This window comes from Mauremys reevesii, linkage group 15 (genome assembly GCF_016161935.1).
Source record: "Mauremys reevesii isolate NIE-2019 linkage group 15, ASM1616193v1, whole genome shotgun sequence".
Classification (NCBI taxonomy): Eukaryota; Metazoa; Chordata; order Testudines; family Geoemydidae; genus Mauremys; species Mauremys reevesii.
In genome coordinates, this window is record NC_052637.1 from 4,028,248 (window position 1) to 4,051,167 (window position 22,920).

The 22,920-nt window shown below is 49.5% G+C and overlaps 1 protein-coding gene across 1 annotated transcript; it reads right to left on the bottom strand.

Annotated features, from left to right (window-relative positions):
- Nucleotides 1-561: 561 nt before the first annotated feature.
- On the bottom strand, nt 562-18,168 carry LOC120383910 (zinc finger protein RFP-like). The gene is made up of 7 exons (XM_039502235.1): nt 17,734-18,168; nt 14,353-14,448; nt 13,531-13,761; nt 5,421-5,443; nt 4,588-4,703; nt 2,411-2,470; nt 562-1,295 (listed from the first exon to the last, which is right to left on the bottom strand). Exons 1-7 carry the CDS (start codon nt 18,148-18,150, stop codon nt 772-774), a joined length of 1,467 nt encoding a protein of 488 aa, XP_039358169.1. The 5' UTR covers nt 18,151-18,168; the 3' UTR covers nt 562-771.
- Between the last annotated feature and the right edge of the window lie 4,752 nt (nt 18,169-22,920).

The following is a 22,920-nucleotide window of genomic DNA, read 5'->3' on the forward strand; positions in this document are numbered from 1 at the left end:
CCTGCTTGCACCTGGCTAAGGGGGGGGGAGGGGGCAGGATAGCAAATCAGAGGGAGTAAAACAAAATAACCGGTCAAGAAAAAGTCACTAATGAGATGAATTGTTTGCTGCCAAGAATGATTTAACCTGCTTAGTGTAATTGCTAGCCATATAATGTATCCGCTATATGGGAAATAGGAGGGGGGGAGTAGAGGGGGAGGAGTAGTGGGGGGTAATGAGAATGCTTAGCTGAAATCATGTATAAAGAGAGAAAGCTGCTTGTATCTGTGTGCATGATTTGAGACACCTCTGTCTCCTTGCACAAGCTTAGAGATCTCAAATAAACTTTGTCTGCTTCTCCACCTTGGTGTGTTTATTGGAGCGAAGCACACCGGGCAATGAACCACTGGTGCTGTCCTTGAGCATTCTGTGCTGGCAACAGATCTATACAAAACGCTCCTGGCCGCTGCTGCTTCTCCCCAAAAGCCCAAACCATGATTGATTCATGCTGTGTCCCTGCCACCACCACCTCCGTCTGTCCCCTGCCCGGCTGTTAGTGCTGCCCCCTGCCCAGCCCCTACCTCTGCCCCTCAGGGCCCCTCCTGCAGCCCCAGGGGTCTTCCCCCTCCTGCCCCCATTGCTGAGGCTGCAGAGAGGGCGGGGGAGGTGCTTCCAGGGGCCATAGAGATTAGGTGCTGGAGGCTGGGTAGATGGGAGTCCTCCAAGGTCATAGAGACTGGGCTGTGTGTGGCTAGAGAGGCTGATTTCCAGTTCCTGCCTCTGCTGCGTGTCTCAGGGACACAGTCTGAGCGGGGATCCCGGCCCCACAAAGAACCAGGGTCGGATTCTCCCCCCACGGACGGAGCCCGGCGGGAAAGTGAAGACTGGGGCCTTGTCACCAACATCGATAAATGTCACCTGCCCCCGGTCACAGTCCAGACAAACCCGGATCCTGCTGGGGGCCCGGCTCAGGGGCAGGAGGGTCACAGGGGAGGTGAGAGCCTGGAACTCACCCCCCCACCACCTACATCGCCCCACAGCCCAGATCCCCCCCTCAGGGCTAAAGCTGATCCCTCCCTTCCTCCCCACAGACTCTCTGGCCACCCCCACAGCCCAGCTTCCCACACCCCCCACCTCCACCTCCCAGCAATGTCTCCCCGAGGTGAATCCCTCACAGCCCAGCACACAGGCCCAAGAGCTAAATCTCTCAGGGTTGTTGGGCAGTTGCTGTCCTGTGTCTCCGCATCTCACACTTTTCCGATCCACAGACAGGACGAGGTTGGGATGAGCCGTGTCTGGATCCAGAGTCACATTCACTGGGGAGAGAGAATCAGAGTGTTAGGGGCAGAGCTCAGCCCTGGGGGAGCTCCCTCCCCTAATTCAGCCTCCACTCCCAGGCCAGGGAACAGAGAGGAAGGTGCAGCAATGGGGAACAGCCACTTAAGACCAGAGAGTAGGAGGTGGCACTGGGTGTGGTAGCACCATCTCCAGCCTAGAGAGAAAGGAGGAGCTGCCAGTCTCACAGGAAGAGCATCTCCCCAATCCAGAAAGCAGGGAACGGCTCCAATGGGAGAGCCCAGCCCTGCCCAGAGGAAAGGCAGGATGTTGGACAAGAGCGATGGGAGACCCCCTGCACCGGGGTTAAGCTGAGGGATGTGGCAGGGAGCTCTGTTCACGTGTGATTCAGTTAAGAGTGTTTCTGTTCATCAGAATGGGCATGAACTCAGCACTGAGGTTGGTGTCAGGACTCTTTTTGTGTCCCCGCCTGCTCCATGGCCCTGACTGAGGCCCTGCCCCCTGGCCAGGCTGTGAGACTTGCCCGCTATGGAGAGCCCTGACATTCCACCTGCCCTGGACATGGATCCATGGGCCTTTGGCAGCAGTCCCCAGCCCATGTCCCCAATCCCCGGGGTGCACCACCCTGGGCAGGTGTAGGATCCAGGGCTTCCCAGTGCAGTCCCTGGATGGCAGCCTGGTTCTGGCTTCTGGCCTGCCCAGGGCCTCAGGGAAAGAGAAGCAGGGGTGGGGCCATTGAGAGAGGCCAGCACCAGGGTGAGATTGGTGCCATGGGCACAGGCAGCACTACACAGAGAGTATCTGATCAGCTGCCCTGCCCTAAGCACAGACACTGCCTGCCATGCTCCACGCCTGCCCAAGGCTTGCAGTGTGTGTGGGGGGCAACGTGGCCCTCTTCCCCCAAACTGTGCCCATGCTGAAAAGTGTCCTGGTCATCCCACCTTTAAAAGTGTGTGTGTGTTGTGGAGGGGAGACATGGGCCCCTGGATCTCCTTACCGTTCAATGTGTTATTTTTAGGGCTGTGTGTGTCATGGTCGCTGTCAGTTTGGTTGGTAACTTTAGCTACAATCTCATGAAGACATTTTCTCTGGAATTTTCTCATAATTTAAAGGCAATCTTCACCCACAAACTCACCCTGTCTGTGTGCTCCAAATAATTCTCCCCTTTTTCTCTCCAGTTGAGATGGCAGAGTGTCTTGGGGGAGAAAGGAGAAGAGAGGTGAGATTTCAGACTTTCATATTCATAAGAGCATCCCCACTCTGAAACTGTTTTATAATTATGACAGAAAAACAGACAGAGAGGCACAGAGACACACTCAGGTATTTAATATAAAAAGGTCTGAACTCTATTTTCCCCTCTCAATCAGGCATCTCTCAGCAATGGAGCCAGCATCCTTGCAGCCTCACAACTATCCCAGGACACACAATCTGTAAGAGATTTACTTTTCCCTCCTCATCCACTCCCTCCCTTCAGAATCCAGTTGGTTTGTCTCATTCACTTACTGCCTTTTGTCGTAACCTACACCCAGATCATACAAAGACTTTGGCATAAAAGTAACTTTACCCACTTGGGTCCCTTTGACACTAATGGGATGTTCAGAGTTTGTGAAATCCTGGCTCTAATTGTGAGCAGTTGGGTCTGTTTACTCAGCGCTTCTACAGAGAGCAGCACGACGGGACCTCGTCCTCCATAGGCAGAAATGGAAATAATAGAAAATTATTTTATCAAGGTGGAAATTGAGGTGGGGGAGGGTTGGCTCAAAGGGTCCGATTCCCCCCTGTACCGGGAAAAGGAGAGGGGAGGGGCCATTTGTGACTCTGCTGTTCAGTGGCTGCAGGGGCCGGTGCAGACCTTGGCACAAGCTGAGGAAGTTCTGAAGCCAGCCAGAGCTACATCCCTATGACAATGGCCCCCGTGTGTCTTGCCCAGCGTGCAGAGTGTCAGAGGCCCAGCTTTACACTGCCCAGCTCCCTCTGTCCCTCGTCCACACCCCTCCCTCTTCCACACGCCATCACCACCCCCACCCCATTCCCAGCCCTCTCAGGAACATGCCTTGGGCCTGCAGGTGCTGGGGAGGAGGCACCAGAGGCCCCTGTGCTGGAGGGATCCCTGACCGTGGGGGAGGGGCTTTCTCCTTCCCTCCAGCCCACTTGGCCCAAACTAGCTGCAAAGGGGACCAGAGCTCAGTGATGGGCTGGATCTGCCTTTGAGAAATGTGCCCCATGGCTGGTGATGGGGCAGTAGACGGGGAGGGCTCTGAGCTATAGAGAGTTCTTTGCCATGTCTCTGGCTGTTGGGTCTTGCCAAAATGCTCGGTATCCAACTGACCATCATATCTGGGGTGGGGAAGGAATTTCCCCCCAAGTCAGATTGACAGAGAGCCTGGGGATTTTTTTCCTTCCTTCCTCTGCAGCCCGGGGCACGGGTCAGTTGCAGTTTTAACCTAGAGTCAATGGTGGATTCTCTGTAACTTGTGTAGCGGGGCAGTTACCCTGTTCCTGGATTAAAAGGAGGTAAAAGGTGAAAAGCAGCTGAGGTCGGCTGACTGGGGAGGCAGCCACAGCTGGGGCCACACCCAATTAGGTCACAACTGGCCCTGATCAAAGGGCTGGGAGCTAGGCAGGCAAGAGTCTCACTGCAGGGCTGCCTGGGAGCGCAGGGTACCTTACACAGAGCAGGGCTGGGGCGGGGCAGGCAGAGCTGGGGAGCTCTGGGCTGGCAAGTCCCCAGGCTGAGGCCTTGTTAAGGGCCAGGGATGGTACTAGGGTTAGAAAGGCAGTAGGTCCAACCCCTTTCTTAATGATGAGTGGACATTGTGGAGTGCAGGCTGCCCCAGAGAAAGGGGGCTAGATGACTGGCTGAGGCAAGGTGGGTATAGAGGGTTGGGATTCCCGTGGGAGAGGAGACCCAGAGTGTGGGGGTACTGCTGTGGGCAGAACCCCAAGGTAAGGGGCACTGGGGTCCAGGAGGGACATGGGGGGGCCTGGGGCAGGAGAGACACTGGCCAGCAGTGGGCACTCTGCAGCGGGAAAGCTAATTCCCTGACTGACCAGCAGGAAGTGCCGCACTGTTGAGGACTTCAGTAACTTGGCCAGAGGTTAGGGGTCAATTGCAGGAGTAGGTGGGTGAGATTCTGTGTCCTGCAGTGTGCAGTTGGTCAGACTGGATGATCATGATGGTCCCTTCTGGCCTTAAAGTCTTTGAGTCATTTCTTAATTTAACAGCATCATCTAAGTGTGAACCAATTGATCAGCACCATTCTCTTCTCAGAGGCTCATCCCAATTTCCATTCCTAGATCCCTTCTAGGTACCTTTGAACTTCCCCAGAATCTCCATTAGCACAATCGTTTTCTGGGAGAAACCACTGACTCGCTCTTCCAGTTCAGGAGAAATCTCCTCTGGCTGCTGGAACTTCCCCTTCTCACACCTGGAGGGAAACAATTTCACGTGATTATATTTTACTGTGTGACTTATTATAAGTTCTGGCTAGTGAGTCGCTGCTCTCATGGGCCTGGAGTTAGAATTCCTCGACTTCTCCCAGCCTCAGAGCAGATGCAACACAACCCAGGGCCAAGCAACCTTCTGTTCAAAGGTCATTAATATTCTTCAACTCTGGTCTGGAGAGACCAGCTCTGGGGACAAAAGGGGAATTGAGTCTCCATGGCCAATTCGCTCCTTGGCCTCCATGCTCTGAGGGACAGGAGGTTCCCAGGTGAAGTGCTGTAGAAATCTGCCCTCTAGCAACAAGACTGAGACACCAACTGCCCCGTTCCCAGCTCATTCCACACAGGTCTCCAAACAGCCCTCAGGTGGGGAAAGACTCTTGATCGCTGCTGCCCTGGGCTGAATAGTGACCAGTACCCAGCAGTGACAGGCCCGTATTCCATCCCCACAATCCTGAGGCAGCCAGTCCCCCAGGGAGGTGACATCTCTACAAAATACTTGAGGTCAGTTTTTCCCACTGACTGGAGAATTCCAGAGTCTTCTGTACAAGAGTGAGCACCCCAGGATGGAGTTGATAGAGAGATTTGTATCCAACACGTGATCTCCCCACACATTTTGCTGTAGAGCCCCAGGGAGATGCGGTGCTACCCTCATCATCAAGCTCTTTCCCAGCATTGTGGAGTGCGACGGAGCCACATACCTGCTCAAGGTGGTTCTGACGTCCTAGAGGAGAGAGAGACAAAAGAATTTCAGTCCTCTCTGACACACACACACAGGTGATTCCAGGGAAGGGATTTAGGAAGTATCGGGGAAGAGACCCTGCCCTGGCCCCAGGGCCATTGATTCCCTGAGCTAATGGGGCTTTTCCATCTTTCATATCCCTGTGACTCTGCTAAGAATAATACTCACTCAGATGTCAGCAATGCACATGCCGAGTTACACTGAGATCTCCGACTGCTGGACTCCAGTGCTTATGATTCAGCAGCCCGCTTCTCCCTCTGTGGGAGTCTGGCATGTTTCTAATGATGAGTGCTGGTTTCCAATTGTTCCGGGAGGTGCTCAACCCCAAGCACCACCTCCACTCCAAACCTTTCCCCAATGCCACACCCCAACCGAGCTCTTACCACTCCCACTCAACCTCCACCCTGTCTCTTCCTCGCCTCCTCTTGTGAGCTGCCATAAATATTAAGGAAAGAGTAACATAAAATACCTCCCTGCAGCTGTACTGAATCGCTTTACCTCTAAGGGGTTAAGAAGCTCAGATAACCTGGTTGGCTCCTGACCAGAAGGACCGATAAGGAAAGAAGATACTTTCAAATCTGGTAGGTTGGGGGAGGTTTTGTTTGGGCTCTGTTTGTTTGTTTCCTCTCCTGATCGAGAGATAGACCAAGCAGCTACAACATCTCCTGAAAAGCTACCTGAAATGATCCATCTAAGATTACAAATATTCTAACTAAGGCAAGGAAATGCGTTAGGTTATTTTTTTGTTTTAGCTTGTGAATTTTCCCTATGCTAAGAGGCAGTTTTATTCCTGTTTTTGTAACTGTGAAACTGAGTCCAGAGGGGAGTCCTCTGTGTTTTAAGTCTTTTTATTACCCTGTAAAGTTACCTTCTATCATTGATTTTGCAGATGTGATTCTTGTACTTTTATCTTTATAATAAAGTTCTTCTTTTAAGGACCTGATTGATTTTAGTGTCCTAAAGATAAGGATCTGGTCTGTACTTACATTAAAGGCAATTGGTTGGTATATTATTCTCAAGCCTCCCCAGGAAAGGGGGTGAAGGTGTTGAGTCTGAACTTTTGATGAGCTTAAACTTAATCCAGACTTGATGTCTCTGTCTGAAACTTTTAATCAAAGCTCTGACCTGCGAACTACTCATGACACCCCCCCTCCCCTTAAGTAGCCATCTCCCCTTTTGTCTTTTTAAATCTACATTTTAACCTGTTTTATCCTGTAGAATCTTAATTGATTATGCATGACCATTATGATCTGTTAATCACTTTGTTTACTTCTGTGTATAAATATTAATGCTCACCCCTAATAAACTTGCCACACTTACTCCGAAGGCTTTTAAGCTAAGGATAGTGTGAGCCCGTTGATCAACGAAGTGTTGTCTGGTCTCTGACAGATTTGTGAGCCCCATACCAACTCCGCACGAACTCGGGTGCTGGAGAGGTGAGTAAGGACTTGCTTTTTTACCTAACAATTTGGGGGCTTGTCCGGGATATCCTTCTGGTGCGGTGCCTCTGTCCAGTGGCCAGACCACTCATATATGAATTGGCAGGCGCCATGGGAGATTTCTCCCAGCCAATTCAATATTGAGGGGTCGTGTACTGGACAGCAGGATAAACGCCAGTTGGAAGGGCTCCTGTCAGACACCATGGGTCAAGGGACTAGCGTGCCTCTTGAGAGTCCGCTGGGGATTGTAAATAAGTTATGGAACGAAGGGAAACTCCCAGTACAGACAGGAATGTCTAGGAGGAAGTTGTACACACTGTGTGTAAGAAATTGGACTGGGTATACCGCGGTGGCCTTCGTATGGCTCTTTCGAATAGGCTGCCTTAAGAGAAGTAAGGAGCCAGATCGAAAAAGACCATCCGGGACAGTTATGTTACTGGTTTTGTTGGGACACAGCAGCAGAGCTGTGGAAATCTTTAAAAATTATGGCAGTCAGGTATTCTCAGTCAGGTATTCTCCCGAGAGTGAACCCCCTCCATGTTATTTCAATGAAGAGTGTAAACCACGGCGTGTTTTAACTCGTCAGTTGGTCCCCACTGCACCTGCCCCTATTCCTCCACAGGGGGACTCTCTCCAGAGCGCAGAGGGGAATCTGCAGGACTCCAGATTGGAATCTCTGCAGAGGGATAAGGAGGAAATGGAAGGGCACACCTCGGGAGGAGTTTTGCATGGGAGAAAGAAAGGGAAAGTAATAAAAAGAAAGAGAAAAAGGAAGAATATAAGTTGATGGCTTTAGCTTTTCACGGTGGTATTCAAGGCAGAAGCCGTGGCCGTGGCAGGGGATTTCAGGGTGCTCGGGGAAGAGGGTCCTGGCAACCCCAGCCACCAGGACATTGTTTTCAGTGCGGACAGCCCGGTCACTTTAAACGTGAATGCCCCTGGGGACGCCCAGAGGGTCCGGTCGCATCTGCAGATACTTACACCAGGGACAAATACACCCCTGCACCACCAGCTCAGCCCGTTCCTCAGGCCTGGATCAACTATGGGCAACAGCAGCAGCTGCAGCAAACTCAGCCTTCTCAATGACGGTACCCCGGGGGCGAAGGCAAACAATATGATGGTCTTATTTCCTTAATGTCTTTAGCCGGCTCCTTCCTCACTTTCTCCCCTCCCAGCAAAGAGCCTCGTCTAACCCTTTCAGCCCAAGAACTGCCTGTCTCTTTCCTCATTGATACTGGAGCTACTTTCTCTCTTTTAAATCATGCCCCCTCTCCCTGGCTATCCTCTGAGGTTAAAACTGCAACTGGGGTGGAGGGCAACCCACAGTCTCTGGGACTCACTTTACCTCTAAATGTTATTTATGCTGATAAATGTTTTTCTCACCGTTTTCTTTTTTCCCCAGCTTGTCCGATCCCTTTGATGGGCTGGGATTTACTCTGTAAGCTTGAGGCTACTTTAACCTGCACTCCTGAAGGGGTAGGATTATTGATGACAGTGTTAGGAGATTCGGCCCCAACTCAGGGTAATTGGGAACCCCCCCCCCTCTCTCCCCTGACCTCACTGACTTGCCTTCAACCCTCTGGGGAATTTCTGACACTGATGTTGGCCTGCTCCTTTCGGCAGAGCCAGTAAGGATTCAAGTGAAGCCCTCCTTAGCCCCCCCCGTCAGTCCCCTAATACCCCCTGTCGCTGGGAGCCCGGGACGGCCTCCGCCCCATTGTCGAGGATTCATTGCACAAAAGCTAGTCCGCCCTCAGCGCACTCCCTGTAATACCCCTATACTGCCTGTCAAAAAGCCTCCTAAAAAGGACGGAAACCCTATTCGTTGGCGCTTTGTACAGGATCTACGGGTTATTAATCAGTATGTGGTCCCTCTTCATGCAGTAGTTCCTGATCCAGCTACTATCATCAGCCAAATCCCCTGGAATGCTGAGTGGTTCACTGTTATTGACTTAAAATCAGCCTTTTTCAGCATTCCTGTGCACCCAGACTCTCAATATCTCTTCGGTTTCACCTGGGAGGGACAAAGTTATGTCTGGCAACGACTTCCTCAAGGCTACAGAGACAGCCCCACGATTTTCAGCCAATGCCTCCGCCACGACTTGGAAGGCTTCACAAGTCCGCAGGGATCCACGTTAGTCCTATACGTAGATGACATCCTACTAGGTAACCGCGAAGAAGCCGCCCTCCGCATCGATGGTAAGGCACTTTTATTATACCTACACACCAGAGGCCACAAGGTAGACCCTAACAAGATTCAGTGGGTCTCACAGAAGGTCCGATATCTGGGCTTCCTGTTAACCCCAGAGGGAAGACAAATGGACCCAGTCCACATAAAGACTATCCAAAACTGCCCTCTGCCAAACACCAAGAAGCAACTTCGAGGTTTCTTAGGATTAATTGGCTTCTGTCGCCCCTGGTTGCCGTCCTGCGGGAAGTTGAGCAAACCGCTCCACCGACTCACTGCTAACCTTGCTCCTGACCCTTTGCAGTGGTCCCCAGACACGATCCAAGCCTTTCAGTTACTCAAGGACAGTGTGGCCTCCTCCATGTCTCTCCGCCCCCCCAATTACAACAAACCCTTTCACTTTTTTGTCCACGAGAGGGGCGGAATTGCTAGTGGCGTCCTTACCCAGCTGAGCGGGCCCCCCCATTTCCCGCTTGCTTTTTACTCCCAGCAGATCGACCATCCTGCACCCGGACTCTGGCAGCAGCTGCCCTACTGATCACAAAGGCAAAGAGCCTGACCCTGGGTCATTTTACCACGGTTTGGACCTCTCATGCCTTGTCAGCCCTTCTGCGTAGGGGCACAACCCAGGTCTTTTCGGCCCATCGTCAGCAACAGCTAGAGGCCGAACTCTTAGAAGACACTAACCTAATTTTTAAAAGGTGTGGGCCCCTTAATCCAGCTACCTTGCTTCCTGACCTGCCAGTCCTCCAGGATCAGCACGACTGTGTGGAAGTAGTTTATAGCATCTTACAGATAAGAAACAACCTGTTTGACGTGCCACTGGACAACCCTGATTGCATCCTCTTCTCGGACGGAAGCTCCTTCTATGTTGATGGCAAGCGTTTCACCGGTTATGCAGTCACCTCTGAATGGGACATTCAAGAGGCCGCCTCACTGCCAGGCAACTGGGGAGCCCAGGCCGCCGAACTCTATGCCCTGGCCCGAGCTTGCCAGTTGGCCGCTGGTAAGACCGTTACCATTTTTACTGATAGCAAGTATGCTTTTACCCCGTACCAGTACCCGCTGCTGAACTACAGTCGTGGGAGAGCCTCGGAGCCACTCTGGTCAAAGGAACCTGGCTTATGCCGGATGGCCGAGCCTGCCTCCCTCGCTCCACATACCCCGTGGCAGTTCGCTGGCACCATGATAAGGGGGGTCACTACGGCATGCACGCCCTTGTGGACACCATCGCTCGCTTTTGGTATGCTCCAGGCATTCAACCCTACTGCCTGTCAATAGTGAAAGCATGCAGCACATGTCAGCGTAATGGACCTGCTCCGCCTCTTAACAAAATTAAGGGTAAAAGACCTCCGCCTGCTGCTCCATTTCAACATCTTCAAATTGACTTTGCAAATATGCCAAAGGCTTTTGGAAAAAAGCACCTCCTTGTTTTGGTTTGCCCTCTGACTTCATGGGTCAAAGCTTTTCCTACTGCTAATTGTACTGCTGCCACAGTGGCAAAGATTCTCCTTAGAGACATTGTACCCCGTTTTGGCATCCCTCTCGTGCTTGACTCAGATCGCAGACCCCACTTTACTAGTCATGTCCTTGGCCGTTTAGAACAAGAACTGGGCATTTCACACTCCTTTCATACACCCTACCACCCCCAGTCTAGCGGGAAAGTTGAGCGTATAAATAGGAAGCTTAAGCTTACATTGGCTAAATACTGTCAGGAAACAGGGTTAAAGTGGCCTCAGGTACTTCCCTTGGTCCTGTTTCACCTTCGTACTCGCCCAACCCGTGTATTAGGATTATCCCTCTTTGAACTGCTCTATGGACACCCCCCTTTCAAAGGCGGGGCGCTACCACGTGCTGATGTTTCACTATTGGGAGGGGATCATATGACCGCGTGCCAGTTTCTCTCCCTACAGGCTCGCCTCCGTACCCTTTGGAAAGCCTCGCAGTTTTCCCAGACCATGCCACTAGAAGAACAGATCCACCCGTTCCAACCAGGGGACTTCGTCTGGGCCAAAAAGTTCGTTCGTGGCGACACCCTCCAGCCGAGGTTTACTGGACCCCACCAGGTTCTTTTAACAACCCAGACTGCAGTGTTCCTGGAAGGACGCAAATCCTGGATCCACCACTCCCACGTCAAGCCAACCGTAGTGGACCACAGTGACGGACCAGCAGCTCTTGCCACCACTGAAGACACTGCCTCTGACCAGTGGACCAGCTTACCTCTTTCAGACATCAGACTTAAACTGACTCGAAAAAAAGGAGAGGACCTTTTATTCTGACAACTGTATGTTTTTTATCATGCCTTTTTAGTTTATTTTCTGCTTATAAAGATAATGCTTTTATTAAATATTCCCACGAGGTTAAAACTCGTATTTTAGAAAATAGAAGTAATTGCTGGGTATGTACTCAATTTCCAGTAAATGCAGAACAGGAACTCCCCTTCACACCCATTCCCCTGACCACTGCTAATATGACTTGGATGCCACCGGCTAGAGTAAAAGATCCAGTCCAACACAATCTTACATGGGACAAAACAGGAGTGCCAATTAACAGATATCTCAGGGTAGCCAATCAGACAGGATCACTGTGTTTTGTTAAAGAAAAGGGGTCAACTTTTGTGGGAACCAGTAAATGCAACATGTATTTTAATGGCACCGCCTTTAGTAAAAATCTTGGCTTCAAGCCTTGCGCATCCCACTTATCCCATATGTGGATCCCCCACAAGCCTTCAGAGTCAGCTTTTAAGAAACCCTGCTCAGATCAAGAGGGTGTCCAACTAATTGTTAAGGGATATACGATTGCCTTCTACAACTGCTCAAGCAGTACTACACTGCACTTTAAAAACACCACTACCAAATTGTGCCTCTGCGGTTCGCACAACGACCCCTCTACGTTACCAGGGGAACAGTGGTCCAACGGGTGGTGGGTTACCTCCTACTTTGAGAAATGGAATACCCGAAACGCACTGTATGGAACATACTGGGTGTGCGGGCCCAAAGCTTATTACTTCCTCTTCCCTGATTGGGCAGGGTCATGTTCTTTAGTGTGTCTAACACCACCTTCTCGCATCTCCCTCACTCCCCCTCATTTTCCCCACGTTCGTAACATCCGTGAAACTTTCAGAGATATTAATATCCGTAATGGTTTGTCGTGGCAGCGGTGGGCTGGTCTAGCAGCCCAAGAAGGAACTTGCGCCCTCATAAATGAAGAATGCTGTGTTTTTGTAAATGACACCTACCCTGACACTTTTCAACGTACCAAACATCTAAGGGAAATGGCTAAGAACTACTCCTCTGGCCAGCCACCTTATGATTGGTGGGGAGCCTTATGGAATTGGCTGCCTGGATTTGGGTGGGTTAAAAAACTCTTGGTGGGTATTGTTGGGGCCATAGTAATCCTTATAATACTGTGTTGCTGTATTCAGTGTGTCCCCTCCCTCATAAACTCATGTAGGTCAGTTTATTCTTTTCCTACTTCAGCCAAAGGCCTTACTCTCTTCGAGTTGGCCCAGGCTGAAATTACCAAGCGGCCCTTGGCTCCTTAAAATGGGGTGTAGCTTTTGGTAAATAGTTATCCCAAAGCTACAAATGGAGGAATGTTGAGTCTGAACTTTTGATGAGCTTAAACTTAATCCAGACTTGATGTCTCTGTCTGAAACTTTTAATCAAAGCTCTGACCTGCGAACTACTCATGACACCCCCCCTCCCCTTAAGTAGCCATCTCCCCTTTTGTCTTTTTAAATCTACATTTTAACCTGTTTTATCCTGTAGAATCTTAATTGATTATGCATGACCATTATGATCTGTTAATCACTTTGTTTACTTCTGTGTATAAATATTAATGCTCACCCCTAATAAACTTGCCACACTTACTCCGAAGGCTTTTAAGCTAAGGATAGTGTGAGCCGTTGATCAACGAAGTGTTGTCTGGTCTCTGACAGATTTGTGAGCCCCATACCAACTCCGCACAAACTCGGGTGCTGGAGAGGTGAGTAAGGACTTGCTTTTTTACCTAACAAAGGCGCTTGGGGGGGGACATTTTGGCGGAATAGGGTTCCAAGTGACCCATCTCTGAATTTTTGTTTAAAATCAGTTGTTGGTGGTGGTAGCAATACCGTCCAAGGACAAGGAAAGTAATTTGTGCATTGGGGAAGTTTTTAACCTAAGCTGATGGAATATAAGATTAGGGGTCTTTCATGTTGGTCCCCACATCTGTCCCCCAGAGTTCAAAGTGGGGAGGGAATCCTAACATGAGCACACTCCCTCCCCGCTCCTCCCCCTCCCTCCCAGCATCTCCTGCACACAGTGGAACAGCTGATTGCAGCAGGCAGATGGTGCTGGAAGAAGGGGGAGGAGTTGATCGGCAGGGCTGACAGTGGGTAGCACTGACGGGGAGAGCTGGCTGTCCTGGAGCACCCACCTATGTTTCTCAATCAGTCTCACCTGTAGGAATTCACTCGCTGGCTTCTGACACTTCCCCTCCATCTCACGGATCAGCTCACTCAGACGGGAAATCTGCTCGGAGAGTTTACTGAGATTTTCATTCTGGATCCTCACAATCTCCTTGTCCAGCTTCTCCAGCTGGGCCAGCAGGAGTCGCTCTTGTTCCTCCAGGAACTGCTGCAATTGCTGGAATTCAGATACAATCTTCTGCCTCTCGATTTGTATTTGTTTCTGTATGAAAATAGGGCAAGGGCTGGTCAGGGACATGGATGGAGCCTGGGGTCCTTTCATGGAGAGCTGAGTGCAGGAGGGTGATTTTCTGTGAAAATCCTACAATTTCTGACATTTGACTCTACCCTGTGGGTACTAGGCAGGGGATTCTCTCACACCTTCCCTTTTGGCCCCTGTGTCCCTGTGAAAGGGATGTTTCGCTGTCAGTCATGGTCAGCATCTTCTGTTATTTATGGTCTGTGGAAATTCAGACCCAGAGCAGCAGGAGGCAGGACTCAGCACTACACTAACAGAGACATCAGGGGAGTTAAAAGAAACAAACGTTTTAAAAATGCACAAAATGTCTAGACACAGTGGACAGCAATTCACAGGGACATTCAGTTCACTTGGGGGGATTTCTGGGTAAGCCACAAAGGCTACTCATCAACTGAAAGGGAAGCTTAGGGCTTGTCTACACATGAATCTAACCCAGCAATTCATGATCACGGAGAAACACACACAAGCCCGTGTTCACCAAGGCCACACAGGAGTTTGCCTCCAAACAGACCTCCCACTACCAATGTCTGCTGGATCATAACAACAGGCACCTACCAGATACTCCCGGCTATTCCCCTCTCCAGTCGCTTTCAATCCCAGCAGCTTTTCTCTCTCTTCCCTCAGAGTCTTCAAATGGGCCTGGATTCTTTCCTGAAAAAACAGAAATGATTTGGGTGGTTTCATCTGGATAGTTGAGAGGTGCTTGGAAGTGGGTGTTTTTCCACCCAAAACCCAAGATGACTGTAGTTCTAATCGCTTTGTGACATCAGGGCCACCAAGGAGATCAAACCTCATTAATAGAGATTGGGAGCGTGTCACATTCGGACTCATTACCAATTCCGGTTCAGTGTTTTTAGTAATTAGGGATTTCAATTATAACCAAGCTTTACTGGTATTTGTGAACTGATTAGTGGTACAGAGCCTAACAGGGCACTGGAGTTACATGGGGGTGAATCAATAAACCTGTTTTGTAGAAGGTTTAAGGAACCAAATGATACAAATCCTTGAAGCCACCCAGGTTTCACCCTTGAAGCCCTGGGGACTGCACTGGTTGGGCAGAGCTGGTTTAAGCACCAGGGCAAACCCCATGAGACGTCGGGAGGCCATTCGTCTGGTTTGAAGCTGCGCGATCCCAGTTTTGTGGAGCACTGTCCCTGTCCGGTAAGGACTCGCCACTGAACGTGGCTTTGTCTGGTGCAAAAGGGAGAGGAGGAGACGGAGGATGCAGGAGGACATCCATGAGGATGGGAGTGGCACCTTCATGCAGAATGATGCAGGCGGGTGGCACGCTGGAAAAAACGGTGGTGGGGTCCACACAGGGTGACTGATACTGGTGAGAACGGGCCAATGCAGGCAGGTGTGGGCATGTCCGATGTTCTGGGGATGCCTCAGTGACCTCCCTAATTAGACATGATGCAGATTTGTATAAAGAATGGCTTTGGGTTTGCCCTACTACTGTCCTAAAGCCTTTCCGTGGCAATGCCCCCTGGGCAGATTCCCCACTGTCCCATTCCCTGGTAAAGATCCCGGAAGCAGTGCATTCTGGGAGATTTCAAAAGGCTGCCTGTTGGGACTCATGCAGGGGTTTCAAACTCAAATGACCACAAGGGCCACATGAGGACTAGTACACTGGCCTGAGGGCCGCATTACTGACACCTCCCACACCGCCTCGGACCCGCCTCACTCCAGCCGGCCCTGCCCCCATTCCAACCCCGTCCCCAAACTCCCCACCCCAACTCCGCCCCCTCCCGGCCCCCAGCGGGGGGCAGGAGGGGTGTGGGGTGAGGCAGGGGCTCAGGGCAGGGAGTTGGGGTGTGGGGTGCAGGAGGGATGAGGGGTGCAGCAGGGGGTCAGGGCAGGGAGTTAGGGTGCAGGGGGTGTGTGGCAGGGGGCTAAGGGCCATGGGTTGGGGTGCGAGGTGCAGCAGGGGGTTCTGGGCTGGAGGTCGGGTGCAGCGTGCGGCAGGCAGCTCAGGGAAGGGAGTTGGGGTGCAGGAGGGGTGTGGCAGGGGGTCGGGGTGCAGGATGAGGCAAGGGGCTCCGGGCTGGAGGTTCGACTGCTGGAGCAGTTCGGGGGGCAGGCTCTGTCCCAGCGTGCACCGGGGGAAGGGCAGGCTCTGCCTGCCCTGCCCCTGCGCCACTCCGGGAAGCCGCTGGAACGTGCGGGAGCAGGGGCATGGGGTGTGTGTGTTGCTGTTGCTTCAGGCACTGCCCCCAGCATCTCCCATTGGCTGGGAACGGGGAACCGCAGCCAATGGGATCTGCTGGGGGTGGTGCCTGAAGCAACAGCAACACACACACCCCTGCGCCGCTGCTCCCCCAGGTTCTGTCCGCTTCCCGGAGCGGCACCGGGGCAGAGCCGGCCGACAGGAAGGGAACCTGCCCTGCCCCTGGTGCGCGTGGGGCCGGAGCTGCTCTAGATAAACGCTAGGGGGAGGCCGTGAGGAGATTGCGGGCCACAGAAAATAACCTCGCAGGCGCGTGTTTGAGACCCTGGACTAATGGAACCACTTTGGCTGGTCCTTGCCCACAGAGCAGGTCAGACTGACACTGGTCAGCTCCAGCCTGGGGTTAGTTTTGCTACAACCCAGTGAAATCCCAGTAGTACTTGGCATGGACCTGAGCTGTCTGGAGCCCTTTTGTGTGCGGACTGAAGGTGCTTGGGGTCCCACACACTCTTTAGCCCAGTGATCTCCTCTAGTGCAGGCCGGCAGCATCTGAGTTTAACCCCTCGTGGAGCAGCACAGGAGTTCAGAATCCAGTGAGAAACCTCCTCTCCCTGCTGGGCCTGGGACCTTTATCAAGGCGTCTCTCCCTCCTAACGGACACAATTCATCACTGGGTGGGGCTGATGCTAAGATGGCAGCATGGCAAAGTGGTTTGGGCCTTGGCCAGGGTCTAAGGACATCTGGGTTCTATGCTAAGCTCTGTCACTGACATGCTGGGTGATTGTGTGCAACTCACTGCCCCAGTTTGTGCCTCAGTTTCCCTTCCCACCTTTTGTCTAGCTAGACCAGTGATCACCTACCAGTCGATTGCAATTGACTAGTAGATCCTGGAGATTCTCCCAGTCGATCACGATCTCCGGCAGCGCAGGCAGGCTTCCTGCCTGCCCCAGCCGTGCGGCACTCCCAGAAGGGGCCAGCACATCCACACAGCCTGGGGTGAGGGCAGCGTTCCCTTCACCTGGCTCCCGCCTGCAAGGACCATCCCCGCAGCTCCCATTTGCCAGAAATGGGGAACTGTGGCCAATGGGAGCTGCGGGGGTGGTTCCTGCAGAGAGGGGCAGCGTGTGTAGCCACATGCTCCCCTCCATGGGCCACAGGGGCACATTGGCCCCTTCCAGGAGTGGCGCAGGGTTGGGACAGGCAGGGAGCCTGCGTTAGCCCCGCTGCACTACTGAGCGGGAGCCACCTGAGGTAAGTCAGTGCTGCCCAGCTGGAGCCAGCTTCCCTCACCCCCTCCTGCCCCCCAACCCCCTTCTCCAGCCCTGACCCCCCCTCCCAGAGCCAGCACCCTGTGCCCTCACCTGCTCCCCAACCCTCTGCCCCAGCCTGGAGCCCCCTCCCAGACTGCAAACCCCTCGGCCCCAGCCCCGAGCCCACACCCCCACCTGAATCCCAACCTCCTGCCACAGACAGGTGAACATGAGCGAGGGTGGGGGAGAGCAAGCAATGGAGAGAGGCGGGGTATGGAGTGAGCGGTGCTTCTGAGCGTGGGTGTGTGTGTGTGTGTGTAGATCCTGTTTTCAAGATTTGATATTTTGCCTCTGTTGCTATAACAAAATTAATGGTCAGGCAGTGTGGCATCTCCCCACACAATAAAGACTTTACAGAGCTGAATGATGAGTCACACCCGTGACAGGGAACTCTCAGTGAAATTAGCCTGTCATTAAACCCCCAAAGTTAACCCATTAAATTTCACAGCAGTTCCCTACCTTGTACTCCTGGGCAGCCTCCTCGATGGGAACCACCGTGTGAGCGCGGTGAGCCCGGGACTCTCTGCAGATCATGCAGATGGGGGTTTGATCCTCTTCACAGAACAGTTTCAGAGCTTCCTGGTGCTCCCCACACACCCCGTCCCCTCCTCTTCCCTTTGCTGCCTGTAAACTCAGTCGCTTGGTGATTTCTACCATGTTTGCCAGCTGCCTGTTGGGCCTGAGGTTTCCCTGTTGCACAGTTTCTCTGCACTGAGGGCAGGAGGCGGCTGTATCGGATCCCTCCCAGCACTGGCTGATGCAGGCTCTGCAGAAATTGTGCCCACACTCCACACTGACAGGTTCTGTGAAATACTCCAGACAGACGGGACATGTAGCTTCCTCCTGGAGACTTTCCACGGGGTTCTCTGCAGCCATGGCTTCCTCTGGGCAGTTTGTAACAGGCTTTGTTTCAAAGGCCAGAATTCACACTATGCCCCGCCTTCAGCAGCAAGGGGGTGTTTCCTTGCCTGAAAATGACTCATGCTGTTTGCAGAGCAGGAAGGACCCAAACAATTTCACCCCTGGAGGCTTTAGTGTAAAAATGTACAATTACACCTGTGCCAGGTAACTTTCAGTGAAATCAGCCTGTAATTAAACCCCCAAAGGGCTCTCGGCCTGCAATCAGCCCCTGAGCTGGTGGGGAGGGTCACTAGGGCATCCCCCTGTGAGGCTGAACCTGAAGGAGCAGGAGCTGGGTGTCTAAGGAGTGATATAATATCTCATTGAAAGGTGACACAGGGCCAGAAAGAGTTAATTAACTCACAGACTGACCTGACCCGTGGCCGAACTTTAAAGACTGGTTAGGAAGATATGTAAATGAATAGAGCTTTGCAATGCAAGCCTGCATTGTTAGAGATAGAAGAGTAGATGTTTGTTCAGGTCTTGTGATGTAAGCAAACATGTCTATAGCTATAGCTTTGATTCAAAGATCAAAAAGGGAGTATTTAGGAGAAGGAAAATTAAGACTATTGTTTTCGCAGGCCAAAAGGCTGCTGGAAATGTATAAAAACCTTGGGACATGATCCTTCTTCATTTCAGATCTGCTTTGGGTTTCAAGTAGGGGAAACCTTAAGCTACAAGGATTGAGATCCCCAGTCATTGACTGGAGCCACCCTGAACATGGACATTGAACTACAACCGAAGGACTATTTCTAAAAGGACTTTTGGCAACTACAAACTCATCTCTGCCACAGGTGCCAACTCCATGGGTGGTCTGGGGATGGAGCACCCACAGGGAAAAATTGGTGGGTGCCGAAGCGGGGATTTGGGGTGTGGTCCAATTGGGACAGGGAGGCGGCTGGAGTCAGGGCAGGACCGGGGGCAGGGATCGGAATGGGGGGGGGGCCGAAGAACCCACTGGTGCCAAGGGAAGTTGGTGCCTCTGATCTCTGCTATGTATTTGAACCTCATGAATTGAATTCAAGTCTGTATGTATATTGATCTTTTAACCAACACTTTCTCTTTTTTAATAAAATTTAGTTTAGTTAACAAGAATTGACTATAATCGTTTATTTTGGGTAAAATCTAAGTTATAACTGGACCTGTGTGTGTGGATGGTCCTTTGGGATCAAAAGAACCTTTCCTTTTATCTGATGAGATTAGATTTTCAGTAATCATCATCATATCTGACATGTGTGTCTGCATGGAAGCCTGAGGCTGGGCACTTTAAGGGAACTGCATTGTTTGGACTTCTGGGTAAGCAGTGAGGTAATACAGAAGCTGTTTTGTGCTGGCTTGGTAAATCTAAGTATTGGAATATCCACCAGTTCTGTTTGCAGTTCACCTTAATAGAGTAACCTCAGCTGGCTCCCACAGGCAGCATCGTCACAAACTTTAACTCTGGATTTCTGAGTTTTCTCAGATTTGCTTAGTAGTTACCTTTGACTGCTTGTTTCAATAACTGAGGGCTCAGTGAAACTGCCCACTGCAACTGTAAAGTTAACTGTGAAGGAGACAGCTTTCTTAAGAGTTAGTCCAAGGCTGTTGGTTGTACTTTTGCCATTCTGAGAACCAAGAAAGTAATAATTAATAACAAAAAATATTATTTTGTCTTTCAAGTGCAAGCTGCATGGCTTGGACCTGTCTCTGCTAATAACCATACAATGCAGAGGAATAATTAATTTAAAAAGAAATATCCCTGAGTAATTTTTCCTCTGGTAAGTGGGGAATAAAGTAGAAATGTACCACACATACAGATAGTAGCCGTGCCACTGAACGCGGGGCGTTTCTTCTATGTAGCAGTCTGTATTACGATAGAGAGTCTGCACTAAAATAAATTTTGAGAGATTATTTCATGACAAACCCTACATTTTGTTTATTAGAACATTTTTAATATCAACTTTTGGTGTTCAGTTCCTGGGGTTTAGTCCTGTACGCAACTTTTTTAAAAAGTTAATTGAAAACTCAAAACAAGAACAAAACTAAACCAAACCTCTCCTTTAATAGGCTCCAACTTCATACAAAAGTTTTCTATTCAAGAAATGGGATAATGAAACTGACCAATATCCATATCTCACTCACCTAAAAAATAAATAAACAAACAAACAATAGTATTAGATGCTTCCCATTCTCAGATACTATTTCGCTGTATTATGAATATAAATATTAAGACAGAGATTATTTTTATCCACACCTCTTCAACTATTGCTTATCAGCTGGGTGAAATGTATCCAAATTAGTCTTATCCCACGTATTTTAAAGTTAGAGTAACCACCCCTTGCTGCTAAAAAAAGAGGGAAAACTACAATTGTGTCAGCGTATTTGTGGAAGTGGGGGAAAGTGAAATTTACCCAGGTCTGCAGTAAGTTTCTCAAAAACATTTACACAGATAAATATTAATGATTATTCACAGCTGCTTTCTCCATCAGTTTCCAGTTAAATTATTGTATTCTTTTTGGCCAGGGAAAATGCAGATTTATTTTAAAATGCTTTTGAAGTGAGTGGTGAATTGAACAGGGTGGGACATGAGGCCATATTACAGTGTCTCCATTGCTGACAGCGAAGACCTTGGATCCATTCACCCATATGGCCAGTGAGGACAATAGAAATTATGTGCTCCAGTGTCTTTCCAAGTATCAAAGTTTAGGCTGACTGGTCTATAATTCCCTGAGTCCCCTTTTTAAGAATGGTTCTACAAGACATCAAAATGCATGAGCTAAACCCTCCCAAAAATGATGAGATTGGCCCAATAAATCATTACATTTAAAAAAAATTTTAGGTCAGTCTCTTGATGTTTGATGGACTCCCCCCCGCCCCAGCCCATCTTCAGAGTGTGACAATTGTTAAATTTTGGAATTGGATAGGATTGCATTTGGGCAAGTTGCGAAACTTTTCAAATTCATCATTTTGAAATTCCAAGTAACATTCCACGAGATGCTGATCATCATGCCTTCCCTACTCATCTGCTGACAAAATCTTTTTATTATGGCGAGGGACCTCAAAAGCTGGAAGGGGCCCGGGCCTTTCTGGACCTCCTCTCCCTCTGTCGCATGCACATACATAATTGAAAAAAAAATCACAATTGGGTCAAAAAAGAAGTGATTGACTTAAAATCAATTTTTTAAAAAATTGATTTTGAGTTTCTATTTTTTTTGCCATTTGGTTTCTGACCCCTGAGTGTGCACTCAGGTCAGAATCTTCAACTTTCCCCTGCAACCATAAGAGCTAGAAATTTATTTTTACTTTAAATGAAATCTGAGATTCTCACAAACTCATAACTAGAGCATTAGGGCTTACAGAAAATTACGGAATACTGTGAGACTTAAAATAAAATCCACAATAACTTATGAGAGTTGACAACAATGCAGCTGGTCAAAAATGTTTAAACAAAAATGATTTTTTCAATAGAAAATGGTTTAGACATTTTTTGGAAAAATGATTTTTTCCTATTTTAATGTTTCTAATTTTTCAATGAAATGATGATAAATGAAAAAAAATTCATATTGATTCAAAATGAGAAACCTTAATCAAATGGAATAAAAACATTTTATTCCCCCATCTCTTATCCTATCTCAAAGGAGAAAAGGGAGCAAATATGAAAACTGAAAGAAAGAAAAACTAAAATCTAATGTTTTGTTCAATAATGTAATTAAAATGTGAAAAATAAGCAAATTGTTTTTTTGTTTTGTATACAACAATTTCACAATACTGCCATTTTTAAATAGCTTCACGCTGATGGGTTTCCTCATGATATTGCCCCTTAAATGGCTTTTCACACAGGAGGAGATAATCTGTTACACAAAGTATAAATTTCCTTTTTTAGTATGGCCTGAAGTCCCCACTCAATGACACTGTTGAACACAGGATCAACTTCAGGCACATGCTTAATTCCCACTGAGGTCAGAAGGCGAAAAGGAGGCAGGTTTCTGTTTCAATTGATTCTAGCATAATTTTATTTATTTTTTTTTCCCCCACAAGAAAAAAAAAGGATTCACCCCCCCACACACACACACAGATAAAAAACTGCAACAACAACACAGGCAGAAAATTAGACTGGTCGTTGGGTTTGGTGCAGTAAATGTCCTGTATTGACAATATAGGAAGTTATTTGCTACAAATCTTCCCCAAGAGGAGTATTGGGCCCCTGTTCTTGAATAAATTTCAGCAAAACAAAGAGATGACTAATTCCACAAGCTGTGAAAGTCTCATGTTACATTGCTATGAAAACAATCTGCAATGTATTTGACGGCAAATCACTTTGAATGTAGATATACTGTAAAGTTTCCATAAAGACAAACAAATATCACAGGATTATTTACTCCTTGTGTTTTTAATAATCTGTCCAAGCAATAAGTATAGTGTATTAGATGTAATAAACAGTCCTTTCAAAACATCAGGTTCATCGGAAGTGATTTGCTGTGTTGTTGCAGCCATGTTGGCCCCGGTATATTACAGAGACAAGGTGGATGATGTGAGATCTTTTATTGGATCAACTTCTTTTGGGGGACAGCGATGAGCTTTCCAGTAACACAGCCCTAAAGAAGAGCTTGGTGCAGCTCCAAAGCTCGTCTGTCTCAACAGGAGTTAGAATCTTTTATGTGACCATTTCCCCAACCTGGTTTAAGTTCATCAAAACTCAAACTGCTGAAAACCAAGAAATACAGAGTTAAGGTACTGGCCAGTGCAACGTTAACCCTGCCCTCATGG